At 42.6% G+C, this 23331-nt stretch overlaps 1 protein-coding gene across 14 annotated transcripts in view; it reads left to right on the top strand.

Annotated features, from left to right (window-relative positions):
- Positions 1 to 13003: 13003 nt before the first annotated feature.
- TNRC6B (trinucleotide repeat containing adaptor 6B) overlaps positions 13004 to 23331 on the top strand; it is a 141045-nt gene continuing 130717 nt past the window's right edge. For 10 of the 14 annotated variants that reach the window (XM_061364026.1, XM_061363983.1, XM_061364151.1 and 7 more), the window contains exon 1: positions 13226 to 13322. In XM_061364026.1, the coding sequence (XP_061220010.1) occupies positions 13241 to 13322 (82 nt within the window). In that variant the 5' untranslated portion in view covers positions 13226 to 13240. Of the gene's footprint in view, positions 13160 to 13225; positions 13323 to 13445; positions 13656 to 23331 lie in introns of those variants that run through there. The other 4 variants (XM_061364046.1, XM_061364036.1, XM_061364172.1 and 1 more) reach the window with 3 other exon arrangements.

Here is a 23331-nt window from a genome sequence, read left to right as displayed (position 1 = left end):
GGCAGCTAAATTCCCCACAAGTGCAGCGTCCTGTGGCTTTGAGTACCTTGAAGAGGGACTAATTCATTCCTGCCCTCTAGTTGCTGGAGTAGGCTGTAGCAGATGTCCACTTCAGCTTTTCTTCATTTTTTACTACCACACTTTCCGACTGAACTGTATCTTGCTGCAGCTGTAAATGCATCTGACAAAGTGCCACCTCTGTTTCCCTTTCCATCTTTCTTACATGATTTGTACCTATCAGCAATGACATTTCATTTATGAAACTGAGTCCCTCTGCTACATTTCGGTTTCACCTGGTACCGTGTAATCCTTGACATTTAAGTAACTCCCAAGCGCTTGTTTCCCCTGCTCCCTTTGTTTGTGTATACAAAAGCCTATTTTAAAATTCCTCACCATGTCTCAGAGTAAATCCAGCCTCAATTTTACCATTGGACGTTAAGGTACATGAAAAAGCACTTGCAGTAAACAAAACCTTTGCCTTTCTTTCAGTGTTTAAAACCACACAGCAATTGCATTTGTACTGTTTAAGAGTCTGTCTAATCCTAGCTCTTTTCACAGGTATGTCAGTGCTCTATGGATCCTGAACCTCTTTTGTTATACTATTAGCACCACCATCACTTTGTACCTTCTCTTTTTCTGCACTTGTTTTAGGGAGGCTCTCGAGGAAAGCAATATAAACTTGTCCTTCCCCTTGCTTCACTGCAACTTCCATACCACATTTTTCTCTTGGTTTTTGACACTTTGTCTGTGCTTTTGCAAAATCAGGGTGCAGTTAGGAATTAATGACCTCTTTGTGTCCCTACACCCTATGTCCCCTGTCCTTAGCCTGCTGAAGAAATGCAAATTTGGGAATCCTCATTAATAAGCAAGGCTTAGGAAAAGCACAGTTAGTTGGCTGTAGGTACCATCTTTGAAGAGCAGCAAGGCTGGCAGATGTTCACCTAAATCTTTGCACAACACCTATTTGTGATCTTTCCTGCAAGTCTGGGCACATGTACTGGGGATCTAGGGTACAGAAAACCCCAGTATAATGTGCAGCACCTCAGCATCCCAATGTGGGAAAACTTGCCATGCTTTTCAGCAAGACTGGGAAGGAACAGACAGCAGCTGAGAAGTGTCTGCACAAAAGTTAGGGGCAGAGTAGCTGGTGTATCCTAAATTGGTAACATAATGTGTCCATGTCTCAAGTTTTGAAGATGTTTCTAGTACTGCTTCTCTCCCTTTCCAGTCTGTCTGCCTGCAGTATCAACTTCTGCCTTTTCATCTGACTTGTTAGGGTTTGCTTTCTTTTTCTGAAACGATATGTCACTTGTAGGAGAACTGCAGGCAATAAAACAGCTCTGCTGCTTGTCTCAGGTAGAAAGCAGCAGCTTCTAGATGATGGGGAGTGCTGAAAGCTGTGATTTCATAGACACTGGATGTGTGAAATTGCACATAACCAGGAAAACACAACCACAAGAATTCATGCAGAAAGCATAGAGGCAAACTATAACATATGAATAATGAGGACTGTAGCTACTATAGAGGGACTGAAAACTAGAACATAAAAGTGAGAGCTCACTAATGCATATACATAGAGCAGCATAGGGAAGTATCTGGTAGGTCAGGTTAAGGATACTTTCCATTTGTAAGTACTGACTGTATTCAGAGGGTCCTTTGCCTTTTTAACTTATTTAAAGCAGAAATGCTTCTGAGGAGCAAATTTCCAATGTGCAAGAAAAGTATGTTTCCCCAGTGGGCTGTGGCCTGATCAGCATTTTGCATGGGCGTGGGGGTGGATTTGGCACATTCCTGCTGTGGGCTTAGTTGAACACCCATGTTTCTTCAGCAATGTGCTTTACTGAACTGGAGTGGCTGTTACAGGAAGGATATTTCTCTCTGCAATCGGACTGAGAACCAACTGATTGCAGGATAAAGCACTGATATCAGGACTCTTCAGCCTTTGTACTATGGCAGATGTTGTGCCCTTTTATTTAAAACTGCCCAAAGCAGTATTCCCAAGCCAAAGGCTAAGACACAAGACCTGAAAGAACATGAGAACATGGAATGACAGTGGAATGGTAGCCCTTCTGCAACATCTGCATCCTCCTGATACACTGGTGGAATACATTAGCCTATGGCTCCCCTGAACTGGATACAGTATAATGGGAGGATGGAGAATGGACAGAAAAACTGAGCACACAAGAGAAAGCAGGCTGCTTACTTGAGCTGGATCCTACACCAAGCATTAAAAACAAAGGCTACATCTTGCATGCCAACAGCGTGTGTGGGATAGGAATGTCAGCTGTCTGTATCCACAGAGCTGCAGCAGCCCAGGTCTGGGGTTTTTCACTCTTGGAATTGTGAAGAATATAGGTGTTATACCTCAGTGTTGATGTAGGAAGACCCTTGTGTCTGAGGTTCCCCCTAGGACACGAGAAAAGGTGTAAGTGCTGCAGTCTTGGTTATAAAGGGCAGAACTGTACTTGCCCCTTCTTGCATTGTTTTTTGCTTAAGACATGCAGGAGCTATTTTATTATTATTATGCTGTGGGTTTTCTGAAACTTCAGTACTAGAGGAAACAATAAGGAACTTCCAGGTAGCTGGGGACTAACTTCTGTGGAGGGAACACTTCCACAAAGAAAGTTAATGAAAAGAAAAAGCTGCCTCCCTGAGAAATTTCAGTATATTTGGTGAAACTCAGTATGAAATCTCAAGGTGTGGATGTTAGACAACCTTAGGAAAAGGGCATTTTCCTCAAGTGTTTGAAAAGAAAAGCTATTTAAACTGTGAAAGAGCTATTGGTTTTATTGTTGCAATATTTATGATCCTCTCTTTATAGGTCATGCAACCATTTCCTTAGTTATCCTTAATCTCCTACCAAAAATTCTTTCCCTTGGCTTGCAGTCTCCATGTGCTGAGCACTTGCACTACAGAAACAGAAAATAGCAAATCTAAACAAAGTGGGATCATTTTTAGCTGTCTTGCTAAGTGCACAACACATCTGCAGGAGGATCAATTGCTCTGATTTAGCATGGCCATTAGGAGCATTTTGCTGCACTGAAAGGAAGAAAATGGCTCTGTTTAGTGTCCTGAGGTATAACTGTAATAATCCTAGACATTAGAAATGGAAAAGGCCACTAGGTTGTCTGGTCCATTGCCTCAGTATGCAGGGCAATTCACCAATGTACCTTTTCTGGGACTTGGTAAATTATTCTACCACTTGTTTGAGATTCTCCTTCACAGTCTAATAAATCTCATAGGAAGGAAGTTAAAAAATAACTTTTTGGAGATGTACAGTAGGTAGACGTTCAGGCATCGCACGGAAATAATGACCTGTCTCCTGGTTTATCAAAGCGTCTGCCATTGCCCTTTCACAATGAGGACACTGCAATATATTCACTTCCTTTGTTCTGTATTTATGACTGCAGCATTTCAATAAATCAAAAGTTTTCTGGAAGAAAAAGCTGGAACAGTCTCTACTGGTTTCTCACAATTTCCATACCACTTTTAAAGATGCTAATTCAGCTGTAGAGCTAGTTACAGTTCTGCAAATCCAGATTAATTTCCCTGCACCCAGTGGGGTTATGCAGGGTTTACGCTGGATTTACACTGGAGTTACTGACGGCACAGTATGACCAACAGCTTCCTCTTTGCATCCAAGGAGACAGACTCACCAGAACAAAGAGAGAGACAGACAAGCACAGGCGCCAACTACAGATGTGGTACCCTGCAGCCAAAAGGAGGGTGTTGTTCCAGGCAGGCTCCATCTTGTTTCAAAATTGTCCACCTAAGTAGTGCTTGGCATAAGTAAGTGGGAATTCAGCTATGCACAGCAGTGTTTGTTAACACAAGGACATCCTTGGAAACGCTGTAGGGTCTTTGCATTGAGTATTGCTGCAAAAGAAATTGCTGCATGAGGCAGTCTTCTGAAGGAGTTGGGCTCCCTTGATAAACACAGCCTCCCTGTCTTCTTAAACACAGCCCTAGTCTTGAACTTCTTGGAAGAGTAGCTTAAATGTGTATTTGCCATGCTCTTTGTGAACTAGCACTACTTGGTGGAAACAGGACCAATAGACACGAAGGGTGGCTTAGACTCCGTAAAATCATTCATGATAGTAAGGAATCCAGCAGCAGAAATCAACTGTGGTCCACGCAGTGTCAGCAAACAGACTAGACCTGTACTGCTGAGGGCTCTTGAGAAAGAACATCTTTCTTTTCAGCAAGGTCCTTGAATCCAGAATAGCAGTCATAAAAGAAAGAACATTTTGCTCTTTCAGGGAAAAAAAACCAAAGCAGCACAAAACAGAATGCAAGCCCCAACAAACTGTTGACTTTCCTCTAGCAATTTAGGAGTTGCTTTAGGGCAGGATTAGGAGGAAAACCCCAGGATTTTTGCTTGCTTTCTCCCAAGTGAGGGAGAGAGAGCCCAGTGTTTTGAGAGGGGCCATTTGCACATGATGAAATCCACTGGAATCTTGATTACCTTACCTTCCTCATGCAAAAAGAAAATGGCACAGTAGGCCAAATACTGCTGTAGCCCCTGAGCAAATGAGTCTTCCTCCATCTGTTCCTGGTGCAGTTTATCAGTTCCTCCCAAGACTGCTCCCAGGAGTCAGCCTAAGTGCTTTGCTCACACAGCCCCACCTCAACCTCCCAGCAGCTGATCCCATGGCAGCCACAGGGAAGCTGCTGGCGGATTTCCACCAAGGAGGTGACACAGAAAGTTGTACTCGCGAGCCTGAACTGATTTTGCTGCCAACCACTGCAGAAGCAGAGCTGGGACAGAGAGTGAGTCATGGGGTTTGCAAGTAGTCAGGTTTGAGTCGTAAAGAAGAAAGAGTGAGGCCCACCCAGCTTTGCCGTTCTTTGTTCCTGCAGCTGCCAGAGGCAGTCATGGGAACGCTGCTGCTGCTGCTGCCTTCCTCTGGGCTCACCCCACCTCACGTGAGGTGACCCTGGCCATTTTCCTGTGCAGCTCTTCCTCCTGGAGCTCCTAGCCATTGTGGTGGTGTTCTCCCTTCTACCTCTCCACACAGCTATGTGTCTTTGCCAGGGACTCCCTGCAGCTGATCAGGGATGATGCAAGGCCAAGGAGAAGCCTGCAGCTGATGAGAGCTCTGTGTGAGAGACAAAATACACCCTTTTGCTAGCCCTAGATCCAAGAAACCTCACATATAGCTTCCCACTCCCTGGCACATAGTATCTTCCCCACATTTTTCCCACCACCATCCTCATTCTGCTTTGTATTGAGATTTTCAATAGCTTTTTTTTTTTTCTGTATTTTTTTACCTATCAGTTTTATGCTGGTTTTTTCCTCCATCTTTCTTAAGATGCTTCCTTCTTTAGTTAACTCTTTGTGTCCTTGCATCCTGGCATGACTGACTCTGGCCCTTTTGCAAGTGTCAGTGTCCTGGGCTCAGCTACAGCAGTCAGTTGACAGTCCAGGTAACACTCAGGGATGGGGTTTCTTTTTTTTTGCTTTTTGTTTGGTTTGGGGTTTGGATTTTCTTTTTAATAAAGAAATGTAACTCATGCTTCCCCATCAAACACTACTTTAGGAAATTTTCAGAAGAAAAGGAAGCCTGTGAAGGGGGAATAATATAAGCACCATCTAAAGTGTGGGAGTTCAATCAGTCAAATTGTAGCTCTAAATCCCTAACCAAAACTGACAGCAACCTTTGTGTGTTTTCCTTTTTCACCTGGGCTGCCTGAAGGAGGCACAGTTTCCCACACCCTAGAAAAAGAAACTGGTTCCCTTTCCTCAAGTTTTCTGCCCAGCACTCTACACAGTCCACCATCCAATCCTATAGTAACCCTTCCATTTTCCCCTGTTCTCCAGGCCCCACTCCTTGTTTTATCACAGGTTTTTTCTTGCAGAGTGCTAGTCCTGCTCACTGTCTGTCTCCAGCTCACCAGACCAAAGAAGGACAGCACTGTGCTGGTGGTACTGCTTTCAGTCCTGCTGACGAGCACTGTGCTTTTTTGCTATGGACAGCCTCACATCCACAGACTAAGGAGAAATGGCAGCCATCCGGCTTGCTTTGATCTCATTAATAATAAAGGAGAATGGGAGCCCTTTTGAATATGAGGAAAGAGCTGGAGTTAAAAAATTAAACAGCATACCCAATTAATTAGAACCACAGCAAAGCCTTGGTAAGCTGCCATCCTAAATTACTATACAACTCCCAGAAAATAATAATGAAGAAAAATATTTGTATGCTCTTGCTGTCCTAATAAGAGTTTGGGATAGAAGGACAGTCACTGGCCATCATATTTGAAAAATCATGGCAGTAAGGTGAAGAGCACCTCCCATATGAAGATCGGCTGAGAAAGTTGGGACTGTTCAGCCTGAAGAAGAGAAGGCTGCGTGGTGACCTCATAGCAGCCTCCCAGTATCTGAAGGGGGCCTATAGGGATGCTGGGGATGGACTCTTCATTAGGGACTGTAGTGATAGGACAAGGGGTAATGGGTTCAAACTTAAACAGGGGAGGTTTAGATTGGATATAAGGAGGAAATTCTTTCCTGTTAGGGTGGTGAGGTACTGGAACGGGTTGCCCAAGGAGGTTGTGAATGCTCTATCCCTGGCAGTGTTCAAGGCCAGGTTGGACAAGGCCTTGGGTGATATGGTTTAGAGCGAGGTGTTCCTGCCCATGGCAGGGGGGTTGGAACTTTATGATCTTGGGGTCCTTTCCAACCCTAACTATTCTGTGATTCTATGACAGGCAGGAGCTTTCCCCACTATTGATTATCCACGTGTGATATTATGAGATGTAGGTTCCTTATTCCCTTCTTGCAAGTGTAGGGGCATATATACACCCATAGCTCCTGGGGCACAGGGAAGTAGCTGGCAGGTGATGTCCAGCCCTCTGCTTTCTTCCAAACTTGATTCTTACATTTTGATGGGGCTGGGTGACATAAATTGGTACATAAATGAGCACTGACCATGAAACTAGCTAACTTGGGAGAAATAAAAACTCTGGCATAGATCTAAACCTTGGAAAATGGAGGAAGTCCCTGTAGCGGTTACCCTATGTCTAGCTGTAAAATTCTAAGCTGTCTTGATGATGAAGGTGGACCTGTGACAATAAAATACTGTAATTGCTTTCACATAGCTACACTTCAGTTTTCGTTTAGGTTCAGCTAAAGGTGACTCCAAACAGTTTTGCACAGGCTGCTGTTGATGTGGAGTATTGTAGCTCTAACCCAGTTGTTGAATGGGGAGGTTAAATGTAAATAAAATCTTGTCTTAAGAGCTGTATGACCTCCACCCTCAGCAGAACTGCTCCGGTCCTAGCTAATAATTCCCATGTGCACGCTGGTTCACTTTCAGCACTGAAAACACAATGCAGGCATCTTCCTCTGCCACAGAGTGAAAAAAATGAAGGGAAAAAAAAAAAAGATTGTTTGGGTAAAAAATACCACACCATTCAAAGCATTTTTCCTAATTGCCCTTTTTCCATTAAAAAAACCCACATGTTAACATTGTTTTGCTGAAAATGGCAATATTTAAAATAGCTTCAAGAAATGTTAATGAGGCATTGTTTTAATTTTGCCTCCAGGAAAAAAAAAACAAAGTACTATTATAAATTGTTCTCCTTTTAAAATCACTGCCATCATATTAGTAATTTCTTCCCTTCAGCTGTGGGCTGACAACCGTCTCTTCTCCCCTCTTCCTTCCAACAGTATTACGTGAGCATCACAGCACAACAAACTGAAACTTCTGCTAAGCACTTTGCCCAAGACATGCATAAACTGCTCCTGTTTCTATTGCAACTGCATGTCTTTTCTGGGTATGACACATAAAAGTAGGTTATGTCAAAATAAGCCTATTATATTAAGAACAGTTATAGATGTGGATATGTCTGTCTGGGGCGTAAAGCTCAGATCTTGAACACCAGCTGTCATTAAAAATACTTCTTTACTTTTTCTTTAAAAAAAAAAAAAAGCAGGAATGTTAGCACTAAGCACCTGACCAACCTACACATTTGAAAATTACATTTTACATTTATCTCCCTAATTTTCTCCTGTTATTTCATTTAATTCTAGTATTCATTACTTTTTTTTTTTTACTTTTTTTCCTTAAATTACTCTTTTCTGTTTGTTCTTTGCTGTCATAGGTGATCTAGAAAGAAAAAATTGGGTTGAAATCTGTTCTTCTTCTCTTTTTTAAACGCAAATCCTTTTTTCCTAGCCCCTTTTTTTACAGCTCCCAGGCATATGAAGTATTCATGCCCCTCTCTCTTGCTTGTTTCCTGAAAAGCTGTGTAAAGGATGCAGGAGAATGGTTGAGAAATCTTCTCACCACTCAGTTGAAGGAATGGGTAATGCTGAATCCTTAGCAGATATCGTTCCTGAAAATAGTTATTAGGTTAAGTACTTTTAAATAAGAATAATTGGTAGGCTAAACAGTATCAAAATGTTTCCAAATATTCGTGATTTATTCCTTTGGTATTTGATGTCATGTCTGCTGAAACATACTGAAGTCTTCTAGGAAAAGGACAGATAAAAAGACAGCTTTCAGGGGACAGAAATAAGCAAGAGAATAATCCAATCAGCCTGTTTTTATATATAACAAGAGAACATCAATTCTTCTATTACTTTTGTACAAATCATCTTTTTAACAACGACCATCTTTTCCAGTGCTGTCTGCATTTAGTCACAGATAAAGTACAGCTTGATACTGTATGCTTAACAGCACATTTCATGCCAGAGCGTTTAAACATAATGCACATAAAGAGCATCAGCATACATTTTACTGTGGCTTTCCAAGAAGTAACCGTCTTAATGGCAATGTGGGTAACTACCCAGTTACTTTCTGTGCCCACTAGATAGCCACTGCTTAAAAGCAGCTGAAGTAGCTGTTGAAAAACCCTGAAGCAGAAAAAAGACAGAGTTAGCCTTTTTTCAGTATCAGTAAATATTGAAAAGGCTGGTTTTCGGTATTAGTAGCTTTTAGTGTCCATGTACCTCAATGAACTATCTAGAGTTCACTGAGCTACATTAATTCAAAAAGCCTTACAAGCCTATAAAAAAAAGATGTTATAGCACTGTTGGAAATAATAAACCAGTATCAGATCTAACCCCCCTGACTTTCAACTATGAATATCAAAGCAGTAACTATAGCTGCTGCTTTGACATTTGAAGTTCACTGTAGTGAACTCTAAAAGCAATTCTATGGTGTTTTGTCCCCTCTCACTCCAGCTTTCAGAATTGTCTCAGCTGGACACGCTCATTTAGAGAAGTCGATGCACAGTCTTTTCCCATACTGTGTATCCCTGTCAGGTGCAGTTTTATTTGTTTCTCTGGTACCACAGGTATGCTTAACTTTAAAAACGAAGAGGCAATGTATTTTCACAGCACGAGGAGGTGAGATTGGAATAGTCCAAAGGCTGTGTAATTGACCCCAATGCTGAAGTGTGAGGCTGCAGTTCCTGTGAGGTTTGATCATTCAAGACATTTGCAGGCAGGGTCCCAGCCTGCTTCTGCCGAAGCCAAAGGGAGCACATTCATACTGCAGTGTATGTTCCCCCAAGCTTCAATGGTCTTTCACATCACTTCTCCACCGCAGAGGAAAAATCTTCCAAAACTCCTCACCCCAAAGAAGCCAACCTTTCCCAGCACCTGGAAATGCACCCCAGTGGTAGTGTAACACTGACATCCAGTGGATGAAGAAATGCAATTTCACACTTTTGGACAGAGGTGGCAATGCGGGAAGTATGAAAAAAAAAAAGAGGAAGAACTATTTTGTTCATAAAGGTTTGGACTTTGTGAGAGCCAGGAACTAGCCTGGGATCCCCCCCAAACCCACAGGTGACCCTGGGTGGGAACTTCTGTGTCATCCATTATAAGTTCAGACAAACCAACAAAATCTGTTTGCTTTCTACAGGTCAAATGTGTTCTGCTGTATGAAACTACAGGGATGATGAAGTGTGGTATTTTTGCTCCCCTGTAATGAAAATGTGTGGTTTCCTAGGCTTATCCTAAATAAATCACACTGCTTCATGTTGCCTTCCATGTCCCGCCACAAGTGCATCAAACCCTGAGCAAAACAGATGAATCTATAAAAGAACACCAGGAGGAAAGGAAATCTAAAAATGAAAAGTAATTTTTGTTTGACTTACAACAAAGACAAGGTCAGCATTTTGAATGTGTCCTTCTCTCACAGTGCATGCACTCTGTACTCTCAGTATATTAGTGATTTCTGCTTACAACAAGAAAAATACATGTGGATATAGACAGGATATAGATAGTTCCTCCTCAGTTAATAAAAAATGAGGATCAGAAGTGAGTTGCATCCCCAGTTTATACTACTATTTCATATTGATTTACACAGTGGCTTTTGCATTCCTTAAAGCACTACAGCAACAAGGATGTATATACCTGGTATAAAGTCTTACTCATATTAAGAGGGCTCTTTCCCCCTCCAATCAATGCAAAAATCAGTTACTATTGTTGAATGGGGAAGCCATCAAACGATTCACTGCTCTTTACTGACTTGTGTAGCCTGGGTTCACGTGGATCTCGCCTCCTGTCCCTGCCAGCAACACACATTGTTTTGCTGTGCTGGCAGCTGTCCCTCCTGGTGATGACTAACCTGTGAAGAGCTCTATGGCTCTTCCAAGACAGACCCGTGTTTTCACTGAACATCCATAGACCTGTTCACCAATATGATAGGCACATCACATTTCTATAGTTCTCTCTTTGGCACCAAAAGAGTATTTTCAGCTGCCCTGCTATTCTGCTGATCAGGTTCTAACAGGATTCTCCGGAGGAGATCAAATGAAAACATTGCACTGGCATGCAGCCCTGGGTGAGGTCAGTAAGATAACAGCAGTCTTCAAAAATACCAGATAATAAGGAGAAAAAGCATAAAATTTGGTACAGCAAGGGTACGTTCTCTCTCCTCCTAGTTTAACCTGCACATACTTCTGTTATTCCATGTATTCCTCTTGGTGCTTTCACTTCCTGTTTCAGACTTTCACGCTGCTCTGCTAATACTAAAACCTTCTTTGTTTCATGTGGGTCCTGCTTATATATATATATATTCCATTTTTGCATCTTTCATTTTCTTCCCTTTCTGAGATCTGGCAGCTCTGCCCCATCCCTGCTCTCCAGACCCTTCCAGCCCCAGGCTAACACTCCTGCACCTCACCCCTGGCTTCATATCACCTCCCAATATACCTCTTTACAGCAAGGGTGGTAAAATACAGGCACAGGTTGACCAGAGAGGTGATAGATGTGCCATCCCTAGAGACATTCAACGCCAGGCTGGATGTGCTTCTGGGCAACCTGATCTAGTTGATGATGTCCCTGCTCATTGCAGGGGGTTGGACTAGACGGCCTTCCAACCCAAACTATTCTATGATTCCCAGGTAAGTGTCCCCAGACCAGCCCCTGCCTCACCCTCCCACTGCCATATCCCTGCAGCCCTGTTTCTGGCTCAGCCCACTCCATAGAAACCGACGATCAGTGTTTATTTTTAACAGTTACATTTATGAATGATACTGTAGTCACTGCAAAATTCATAGCTTCCATCTGAAACTTTTAAGTCATTTCAGCCCAGAGAGCCTGCACAATGAAGAGACTGTAGATATTCCAGACCAAGCTACCTGGAGCACCACAGCCAGCAAAGCATCAGCCTTTATTCCAAAGGAAAACACAGCTGGCTGTCAGAGCATGAAGGACAAAACACCACATCGTGGGAGCTGACAGTCAAGCTCCTCTCAGCCCTAATGAACCCCAGACTCCACCCAGGACATGTAAAGCCCTTGTTGGCTGGGTAATCAGCCCAGCCCAGATCACCGGCTATCCCTACGCTGGGGGACCTGCCTGCTCAGTGAATGGTAAACCCTGAGGGAGCAGGGGTTGCAGCCTTTCAGTACTTCAAAGGGGCTGTAAGATGGGAAAGGACTATTTAGCAGGGCCTGTTGCAATAGGATAAGGGGTGATGGTTTTAAACTAGAAGGAGATTCAGTATGGATGTGAGGAAAAGAACTTTTACAGTGGTAAAACACTGGCACAGGCTGCCCAAAGAGGTGGTGAATGCACCATCCCTAGAGATATTCAAGGCCAGGCTGGATGTGGCTCTGGGCAACCTGGTCTAGTTCAAACTAGTTTATTCAGATGTCCCTGCTCATTGCAGGTGGGTTGGGCTGTATTATCTTTACCTTCAAGGATCATCCTTCCAACCCAAACCGTTCTATGAAGGCCGCCAGGAGGTGAACCATCAGCCTCCACATCGCTGCGTTCCCGCACGTCCCTGTGGGGACACAGACGGCGCCTCACACAGCAAACCGAGGGGTCGAACCCGCCGCCGCCATGACTCGTTTTGACTTGGAGCTCCCCGTCACCCTCTAACGGCCGCTGCGCCGCCTCGCGGGGCCCCATCACGTGCGCAACTGCACGGGCCACGTGGGGCCCGGCTGGCACTCAGCATGGCCCCGCCTGTCCTCGCGTTACAGGGAGATTGACAGTGAAACCAGCCAATCAAAGGCACAACCTCCTTCTCCTTCTCCACCTCCCCCGCCCGGCCACCCCTCCTCCCCTCCGCCTACGATTAGCTGTGTCATCCAGCGGGTGACATCGGGGGCGGTTGCCAGTTGGCTGTGGAGGCGTCCGCCTCCCGCCAATGGCTTCGCCAGCCGCATGACTGACACCTCCCCTGTCCCATAGTTGCTTCAGGGCAGGTGTGCCAGTGAAGGGAGGGGCGGAGCAATGGGAAAATGTCGTTGGGGACGGTGGGGAGTGTGGCGTTATTGCAGTTCCGCTGCGGCGGTGCCTGGCGCCGTTGAGCGGCGATAGCAGCGGCCGTCCTCGTTATCCCGAGTGACCATCTCAGAGCCCCACCCTTGGGGCCGGCTAATAAAGTTGGCACACTGACGTAGCCTCACCTCCCGCAGCTGCTGAGGAGGGCCTCAAGGAGAGCCGCTCGGTGGGCGGGTCTTTTTGCTGTTATGGTGTAACGGGCAAATCCCCTGTCCAATGGCTTCCGAGGGTGCAACCTGCAGCCCAATCCGTAACGTCGAAGGGCGGGGCAAATAGGGGCGGGCGAGCGGGTGCCCCATTTAAGGGGCAAATCTCGCAGCCAACTGGCAGAAAGGAAGAAGGGGTGGGAGCCAGTGAGGGTTCTGAAGGGGGCAACGTTAACCGATGACAGTCATCAAGTGCAGCCAATCGGTGAGGGAGTAGTGACGCGACAGCCCAATCAGAACCGCTGGCAGGCGGGTGCTCCGGTGTGATTGACGTGGGCTGCTGCTAATGGGCGGAGAGATCCCGGAGGCTCTTCCCAATGGGCAGCGTGTAGGGGGCGGAAAGGGGAGCGGAGGGCGAAGAGGAGCAGGTTAGAAAGCCAATCAGCGCGAGGGTCGGGGGGGCGCCGTCCAATGGGCGGTGCGAGGGGCGGTGCGGGGGCGTGTCTCGGTGTGTTTGGGTTCGTGCTGCTCGGGGGAGGGAGACGGCGGCGGCGAGGAAAGTTTTTTTTTTTTCTTTTAGTTTTTTTTTTTTCTTTCTTTTTTTATTTTCCTCCCCCCGTGTGTTTCGGAAGGGGGGAGGGGAGGGCGCTTCACGCTGCTTCTTCGTGCTTGTTTCCCGGGTTCGTGTTTCCCGGGCGGCCGGGCCGGGCCGCCACGGCACTGAGAAGGGGGCTCAAGCGTACCGCGGCGGCGCCTCAGCGGTGAGTGCGGGACAAGCTCCCCCCATTCCCCCTCCCTCTCCCCTCGAGCGGCCCGCGAGCCTCACTCCCTGCCTCTCTCTTTCCCTCTCCCTCAGCGCCCTTCCCGCCCTCAGGACCCTCCCGCCGCCTCTGAGGGGGGCCTTTGGCGCCGGGCGCGCACGCCCCCACCCCCATAGCTGCACTGCTACGGGGGACGGGAGGGGGTAAAGGAGAGGCCGGGCCGGCGGGAGGGGCCCCGAGCGGCGGCTCAAGGGCGCTACCCCAGCGGCGCCGGGGCTGTTGCTCGCCTCCCATCTCCACTGCGGCGAGTGCTTGTCCCGGGGCAGAGCCGGGCTCGCACCGCTCCCTCCCCGCCACCGAAGGTGTCCCCCTCTCCGGTTTTCCCGACAGGGCCCCGTCGGGACGCCTGGGCGACCCCAAGGCCGCTACCCGGAGCCGTGGTGCGCAGCGCCGTGCGCTCGGTTGGCTGCCGAGCCCCGGGAAGAGCCGCCCGTACGGCAGCTCGCCCAGGCCGGGCAAAATGTACAACGGCAGAAGGGCTCCGAGAAGCCTTTTTGCGGCTGGGGTTGAAAAGCGCTTTGGTGTGACGTGGGGACAATGCTGAGGTTACGTTGATGCCGCTATAAACAGCGCTGGATATGTTGAACATGATGCTAGTTAAAATGCGTGTATGGGGGTGGGAGGGAGGAGTGACCAGGCTCAGAGGTGTGTCCCAGGCAAGGGGATAGGAAAAAAAGTTTCCCCAGCTGTTTGTAGCAAAATGAGCGAGTGTTTGTTTCTGGAGACACTTTACCGGTTGTGGGTAACGCTGCTTGTAGCATGGTATCTCACGAGCTCAAATCTTGTTGCGTGAAAATGCATGTAGGAGTATCTACTACTACAGGGTACATCTGAGGCTTGTTGAATAAAACCAAGTTTCAACAAAGTGTTTTCCTAGCCAAAACAGACATGCTGGCTACTGTAAACGGTACTTCGTTTTCTCATGTTTAACATTTCACTGTCATTAAGAATATTGGTTGAGATATCTCCATAAAGTTAGGTCTTTTTTTGCAATCCATAGTATTACATTTAATCATGATTTGTTAGATTTCAATGTTGCATTTTCATCCCCTTTAAAAACTCTGAATCTTCCTGAGAAAGAAGTACGTAGATCTTTGGAGCCTGTATTGGGCCTTCTTTGAAAAGTATGGTTCACTTAGCATTTTTCAGTAATACTGCTACCCAGATGAGTTGGGCTTTAGTTTCTACTACTAGCATTGCAGAGGTGATACCTTAGATTTTTGGGGTTGTTAAATATGCGCACAAATTCAGCTAACTTTGTAGTTTGCCTGCACTGAAGTTCTCCAGCAGTTCCCTCATCTCCCATGGTGACTCTCTCTGATGGCACGTGTGGCTGCTGAGAAGCTGGGTGATCTATGCTTTCATCTGCTGCATTACCTGGGGTCTTGAGTTTAAGGATAAGGTTGATTTTCATTATGTGATCCATAGTTAGTGCCAGGACAGCCACGTAGGTGTATCTCAAGGAGTGGTTTGTTAAGGGTGACTTTTCAACTGTGTTTAACTAACCTGTAGGTAAAACTAATCAATTCTGCAAAAACTTAGGGCTGGGGAAGGGGGAACAGAGCCTACAGTGTGTGTTAGCTTTTCTGCTGTGAAGTTTAAGGAGCAACAAGGTGTAGGCACATCTTTCTGTGTATTAACTAGGTGAGGCTATCGCAGCACCTTTTCCTTTCATCTTGATAAGCTATACTGCGTGCGAGTACAGATTTCATGAGTATGCATTTTTATGTAAAACAATACAAACGTAAAGAATTAGCTCAGAAGTTTCAGTGCATATTGGTAAAATTCTAATGGGCATCCTTCATTAGTGAACTTGGTTTCTGTTTTCTCATAATGTTGTTACATTACAAGTGAATCACTTCAATTGTGTAATGTGGAAGTCCTGGAAAAAAACCCCAAAACTTCATAAAACAGTCATTGTGTCTTTGTTAGACAGTCTAGCAGCTCTATAGCTGCTAATTTAGCTGAAAATCTAATCCTTCATTTAAATGATTACCTCAAATGTTTGGAAGTAAAAATCTTGAAACTGAATCACAAAAAAAAAAAAAAAAAACAACCAAAACAAAAACCAAAACTTTATTTATCCAAGTTTGTGTGACTGAATAGTCCAGTAAAACATTTAGGTAGAATGTGTGTCATGGCTTTGCTTGGTGATGAGTGTTTGATCATTAAAACTTGAAGTTTGGAGGATGACTTGAAGGGGAGAGAGCTTCAGGAGAGAACTTTGCATAGTTCTGAGGTAGTGTGTTTTACTTTAGATCTGCCTTCTGTCATAGGAAGTAGGAAACTAGAAATAAATATGTTTTGCAGAAGTAATGTATAATATACATCATATATAGAGATATCTGTCTAGAGCAATGGGATGAATAGCTGCATCCAGAATGACAGAAAGAATTGAACTACAGAATAAGTAATTTGAAAATATGTTCAAATGGGTTTGTTCTTTTATGGTTTTGAGTGGTTGTTTGGTTTTTTTTTTTTCCCTTCAGTAAAACTAGTGTATTTCTGCTCACAGAGATTGGATTTATAATTAAGCAGTATGAACTGGAGATCATGGAAGAAGCATAAGGAGCTTAGTTATTGACTTGAGTGAGTTTATTAATAGTCCACTTAATGGTTCAGTTACTTCATTCTCCATTTTCTGCAGAGTGCTTGGATGCAAAGTCTCTTGTCATAGTCACTTATTGCCATTATCGTGTTTATTTTCTCAAAATGTTTTTTTATATATAGATATTTTCTGGTTTGTGCAATAATAGTAATAACAATGAACCGTCATTTTCCAACTTCTTTACAATGGCTTTTCTCAGTAATTGCTCTCTAGTGCTGCTATTAGATTCATAAATTCTGTCTGTACTGAAGATTTACAAATGCTGCGTTACCTCTACTTACAGTGTATCTCACAGCGTACAGCTATTCAGCTCCTTATTATTAGATTTTATTTTTCACTCAGCCTATTTCTGTGTGTAATTTCTGGATCAGTAAATGTGTCATTGTGAAGAACTGGGATTGTTTGCTTTCACAGGACAAATTAAGTATATTTAGCATGTAGAGAAGGGGGAAGTACCTTATATTAGCAAATATATACCAGTGATTTTCTTTTAGCTTACAAGATTTTTGTCACCTCAATGCTTATAAAAATATATTGGCCTGAATTATCTCTGGGCTTGCTTTTAATGATGCATTTGTTGCAATTTCAGAAATTTTACTTGTGAAATGTTATATTATCTTGGGCAAAGAATAGCAAGAAGATGTCAATCTAATGTCATGTTCTAATAGCAAGAGCTTAGAGATGTTGAGCAGTTAGTAACATATTTCTAAGTGCTTGACTAGATGTGGTAGAATTAGACATGAATTCTTGAAAATAGTCTTCCTTAGCGTAACATTTAATGTCTTCCTCCCTTTTCAGACAAAATATATATGCTATGTTTGCTTGTTCTTTCAGCAATGTGTGGAATACGGACTGAAGAATTGGTTTTAATTTCTTGTGAATCCAAAGCAAACTTTCTCCTACTATCTGTTAATAAAAATAGGGACATTTTTTGGTTCTTGAGGCAGCTGTCACTGTCAGACAAGTAGTTGCCTGTCGGTATTTGTGCTTGAGGTGACAAGGGTAATAGTAATGAGGATATTCTGACTGCTGTTCCTTGTTGCTTTCGACAGGTAGGAAAACTCTCCTACTTCCTTACATTTCTCTGCTTTACTCTTAATAACTTCTTTGCATTGCGCTTATTTTTTTTTTTTCCTTCAGGGAAGTAAGCAGCTTTACTGCAAAGACTTGGTGTATTTAGTTTATTTTTCTCTGTTAGAGCAGTAGGCAGGGAGTATGTTAAATAATTTTTTCCTTTGCCGCCTTACAGCGGCAAAAGGAGAGGGTGGTTTTGTACTTATTATGGTTTGCATCATGTTGTAGGGAAATGTTCTGAGGTTTTTAAGTTTTCACCAGAGTAAGGCTTGTGGTTGGAGTTTGGATATTCTTTGTGTTTACCATGTAGTGAGCTATGGAGATGACCTTTTCTAGTTTCAGCTAGTCAGTACGGATTGCATTTCTAGGCCTTGCCAGCTTTAGTAGTTCTGAAATCAGATATCTTGCATGTATTTCCTGATTTAATGTCTGTGGATTAGAAAAAACACAATAGTTCCTCTGTGAAAAAATCTGGGACAAAAATTGATGTCGTCTGAGACTTGCACTGGCCAAAATTTTTTAGGTATCTATTTAAGAGGGCAAAAAGGGATCTGAAAGTAGCATTTACCCAGCTTAGCTTTTAGATCTGTGGAGAAACATACTGCTTTGTCAGGAGAAATAGGAGGTGCTGGAAGGCATATGTTATGCTGCATGATACAGGACACTGGTCAGAAAAAATGTGTAAAGTATAAACTGGTAGTCAGTATATTTTACCACTGTCAGGCAGAAGGTTGAAGGCTGAAAAGCTAGTTAGGGGATGAAAGGATAAGAAGCAAAGTTGCAAAACTAAGAGTTGATAATTTTAGATAGACTGACAGAGGATTAGGCAAAAGGTGATACTGTAATATCGTGTTGCCTGTGTGAGGGGAAGCCCTCTAAGCCATCTAAATGAGTTGTGAAGGAAAAGTAATTGATGTTTTTACTTATGTTTTAATTTTATAATTTCATCCTAGCTCTTGCCAGCATTATAAAAAGCCCTGTAGTGAACAACCACCTGACAAAGGGGTTTTCAGTAGTGTATTCAATTTTTTGGAGGGTACTGGTCTGTTCTGTGTTAGGAGAAATTTATTCTTTATGCCATTTGATGTGGTAGTAGTCTACAAAGAACACAGTTTTTATGGACACTGTTAACTTTCTTCTTTTAAGTTGAGAGATTTTCAGATTCTAGCCTCTATTTTGCTGGTGGAAAAGGCTTCTTCCTGTTCTTCTGACCATCTTGTATCCTAGTGTTGCAGGATTTTTCCCTACTGGAGTCTCTTACAGTAAATATTGGTTGTCCTTTACAGTTGTTCATATGGCAAAAGTACACTTTGTGAGAAGTTTCACAAGTTAAATTGGAAGTATGATTTTTAAATCAAGAAGCTAAATGTTTTAAAACCTGTACATAAGCATTTTTCTTTTAGGACTGGTCTATTAAGTCTGCATCAGAACTGAGAAGTCTGGGCTGCTCTAAGGCAGAAGTTGTTACTGACTTCTCTGGCCCTGTGACCTCTCTGCAAAAGTCTTATGGCTGTAGCATATGTGTGGTAGGAAAGGGGTTCACCTCAAGGAGATAAAGGAACTCACCAGGGACTTGGCAATCTACTGTGGACTAAACATGCTTTGGTCCTACAGTGATCCACCAACTTGAATAGGAGTAGGACCTCTTGTCTTGCTGCTGCTTACAGCCAAGATACACAAATTGCCCAGCAGTCCTGTGTTAGGTCTAGTTATAAACTTGGATGTCTCATGGGCTGCATGTGGCTGAAGTCACACAGGTTGTCCAGCTCTTCACTTGTGTATTTGAAAACTTCTTACTTTTCTCCTGGTCCTTCTTTTGGATCTTTAGAAATAATCTGATGACTCTTTCTGAAGACAATTGAAATACATTAAGAATACGTTTTGTTTTCTCACTACAGAAAACAATTGAATCTGCTTTTTTTTATACATCAGTAGTATAGCTTTGTGATTTAAAAGTTTTTCCAGAATTCAGATTTTGTAGAAGGTTAAATCGCCTGTACATTCACTTTCTTTACTTAAACCTGTGAAACACTTGCAAATGGCTAAGGTTTGTCTGGGTTTTTTGTTCTGCTGCCTTTTTTTTTTTCTTTTTTTCTTTTTCTTTTTTTTTTTGCCTTTTTTTTTTTTTTTTTAAGTTCAGCTTAACCTGCTTCTAAGTAAGAAGCTAAAAAAAGAGCACTTTGGCAGAAATGTTTGTCCTTACAGGAAGTTTTACTGTTACAGCCATTGTAATTTAAATTCATAACCTTCTGTATGCATTTGAGTTCTGAGAAGAATTTGTTTCAAATAAGCTTTATAACTTTTTGTCAAATAGCTCAGATTCTGCCTTGCTGGTTTTTAATTGCATTGTACCAGATGTGTATTTTTGCAATTCAAAATGAAGATGATTCTTTTTTTTGACAAGGAGAACAAGAATGAAAAGAATCAAGCCGCAGTGCTTGTTTGGGACAGTTCTTCAAGATACAGAGTTTTTCACAGACGTTGGGGAAAACAAACAAACAAACAAACCCCCCCCAAAAAACCCCAACCACCACCAATATTTTGTATTTTGTAAAATGTTCTCCATTGGGAAGTTTGAAAAGATGGATACTGTCTTTATACTGGTATTCCTCTGCCCCTCATATTAATGTCTCTTTTGTGGTGATTTTCTACAGGCACAGCTCATGCATTTCCTAGCCCTTCAAAATAAAATGAGTTAATAAAGGTTAAATAGTTGTATTTATATATAATAATATAGCTGTGCTTTTTGCTTGGATAAATATTAGGATGCTTCAAGATCTGCTCATCTGTTTTCTATGACTGGTGTGGTGACAGTACAAAGAACATGCAGATTTTAGTTTTTCAATGTTTCTGTTACCTTTATGTTTCTGATGGCACTCTGCTAAACGGTAGAAAGGGAGAAAATGTTTTTTGCTGCATAGCAAGACTTTTTCACTCACTTTGTAAGCTATGTAGTTGTGGTAAATTAGCTCCCTATAACTTTCTTTGCTTGGCCTGTTTAATTTTTAGAGTAAGCAGAGAATCAACTAAAACTTGCTGATAATACTCTCTTTTGTTGGTGATTAACTCCTCCAGTTCTTTTGTATTCAAAGGCCAACTTTCTTTTCCTTGTCCTTGACAATTCGTATAGTGCAGAAAATGGATTCAGATTCTGAAAGACTTCCTGTGGATTGGAAAGTAAATCAGCTTGGGGAGAAGTGTCTCGGGGGGGAAAAAGGTAGTAGTCCCACTGGATCAAATACTTTCAACATTGGCTAATAAGCAACGAAAAACACTTCTGACAGCGTAGCATAGTGGTAGCCTCAGGGCAAGAATATAGTGACATAATCCATCTGTTCTGTCTTTAGCTCTAACCCTGTACTTATCCAACGCTGGATAATGTTACTTTCACCAGTTCAGGTAACTAGATAAACTGGTACTGCCTTGTGTATGGATACTGTATACTAGCGGAGAGCTTAACTATGAAAATCAGTTGTCAAAAGCAGGCTTGTATATTTTTGGTGGAAATATTAAAGATTGGCTACCTGTTTTTTAAATGCCACTTTCAGAGGAAATTATGATTGTGAATGTTGAAGAACTGTTTTGTGCCAAACCCCAAAGACGGCTCTGGCATCACCTGTACTTAAGCAGGTCCAGACCTCTTCTTGCAAGTAGTTCTATAGTTGGTAGTTCTAACTGAGCATGTTTATCAGAGATTGTAGTGTTGAAGACTAGGATTGTATCGTTAATAACTTTTATTTTGTGTTAAAATAAATAAAGAAGTAATCTGGTCATTAAAAAATGAGTGTATTGTCTTGTTTCTTTGAAGATGATTGAAAAAAATTGTTTGAATTTAAAGCAGATTTTTGAAAATTCCTGTTCTTTTCTCAGGTGCCTGAATAGCTGAAAAGTACAATTCAGACTGATGGCAAGCTATAAATATTGATGAGGCTGAACTTGGCAGCTGGTTATGTTTAAAGTTGGTGTTTGCCATTATAGTTTAGAATTATTTCCTTAACTCAGTATTTGTTTTCTTTGACAGTAGTAGTGTTAAGATCTTGGACTTCTCTGTGTATATAATCATGTTAGTAGGAAGTCAAAATGTTTTGTATCAAACAAAAACCTCATTTTTTAATTATTAGAAATATAATAAATGTAGAACATTCATATGAAAAATTTTAGGTGTAAACTAGCAAAGAGAGAAGTAAAAAAAAAAAAATATAATAAGTGCAAGATGTGATTTAAACTTAATTCTCTGTCTCCCCTTGGCTTTCCTCCTGGCTCTGTCATGGCTCAGTCTGGCTATAAAGGTCTGCACAAAGCTGTGTTACATTACCAGGAGTAGTGCTGAGATCCAGAGCTGTGGGGTACAGGTGTCTGAGTGTCCCAACTGCTGAAGGAGCACCAGTATTGCCACACTGGTGTGAAGTTCCCAACAATGTAGCTCTTACTGTAAAAGGCAACAAAACAAAAGGATAGGTTAATAAAAGGATACTTTAGCTATCTTCCTATAATAGAGGAAGATAGTAAGAACTAGAGAGTTTGAAATGTACAGTATCTTCCAATCTTGTGATGCATTTGAATGATTTTTAGTGCTGCCCTTAACTGCTGAAGTTGCCATATAAATGTGCCAGTGGATAAAACACCCTTCCCCCTTTCCTGTGCACATTACTGCTTACTACCTTATCAGTTTTAATTTAGTTACTACTGCTGAGTTTGATAAACATACTGTTATATAGGACTTGGTGGCTGTTACTTGTGGCTCCAAAGGAAAACCTTAGATCCTAAATTGTCTTTTGTAGTATGAACAGTGTGATGGGATGACTGTTGGGATTGTAAGCAGTAAAGGAGTTATTTATAGTTTTCAGGTTTAAAGTTGAGCTGTTGAGACGTAGGCTTCTTTCTTGTAATAACATTTTGCTTAAGGTGGACAAAAATGTTTAAAGTCTCTGGTCTAGTCTCCTCTTCACCTCTCTTCCAAAAACCTCAGGTCCTCTGTACTCTGAAGCCTTTCTGTGATTTTTGCAAATGCCCTGAAGCAAAGGCTTGCCCCTGTTGTACTGTTGCTCCAGCAGTGCTGAATCCTCGGGAATGCTAGGTAGTATACATGGATTGCTGGCACTGTGAGCATGTTGGTTACACTACATGATAATTGTAATACCCATGGCAATAACTGCTTGTATGCCATTAGGATTCCAAGCATCGATACCATTATCAGGTAGAAGCAGTATTAGCAGTGTGAAATAGCCCCTTTTTTTGGTGCCTGAAAAGGATTAGCTTGCAAGACATAAGAGAACAAGGGATGGACAACTGAAAAGAAGGAATTTATTTTTTTTTTTTAGAGTGATAGCTTGTTTCCAGCTTTGCTAAAAATTTTTTTCAATTATGTTGTCTGGGTAAAACTTTGATATAGAGTGAAAAAAGTAGCCAGTATTCTTGAGTCATCATGTTTAATATCTAGATGCTCCAGTCATCACCAAAGCTCTTATTATACTGCTGCTGACTGTCAAGAGGACACTGTCACCACTTAAGAAAATGGTATTCCCAGCAACTTCGGTTTCAATAGTTTCCAGAAACGTTGTGGTAGTGTTGAAGGACTTGAAGAGAAAAAGTAGAACTAGTGCTGAGGATGTTTATTACATATACATATGTATGTACACATATGTAAATATGTATATACGTTTGAGCCACACTGAAAAGATAGGGTGAGAGAAAGCACAGAGAACTTTGGCAAACTGAACCGGTTGGCAGCTTTGGGCTGACAATACTGTTGGGATGTAACCTTGATTACAATTGAAAAGTGATGTGTAGTGTACAGTAGGCTGCTGAGGTAAAGTAGAGACAAATACTTTTTATGTTTACTGTAGCCTTTAACAGGTTCTTTAGCAAAATCAGTATGATCAGGAAAGAAGTGAGTTTTTAATGCTGCTTTTTGCATTAGAAAGTAGCAAAAAG

This window comes from Neopsephotus bourkii, unplaced genomic scaffold, assembly GCF_033783945.1.
Source record: "Neopsephotus bourkii isolate Nb327-2 ecotype Australia unplaced genomic scaffold, CSIRO-AGI_Nbou_v1 NB_107, whole genome shotgun sequence".
Taxonomy (NCBI): Eukaryota; Metazoa; Chordata; class Aves; order Psittaciformes; family Psittacidae; genus Neopsephotus; species Neopsephotus bourkii.
The sequence above is the reverse complement of the archived record's forward strand: the minus strand, read 5'-3'. Positions and strand labels throughout refer to the sequence as shown.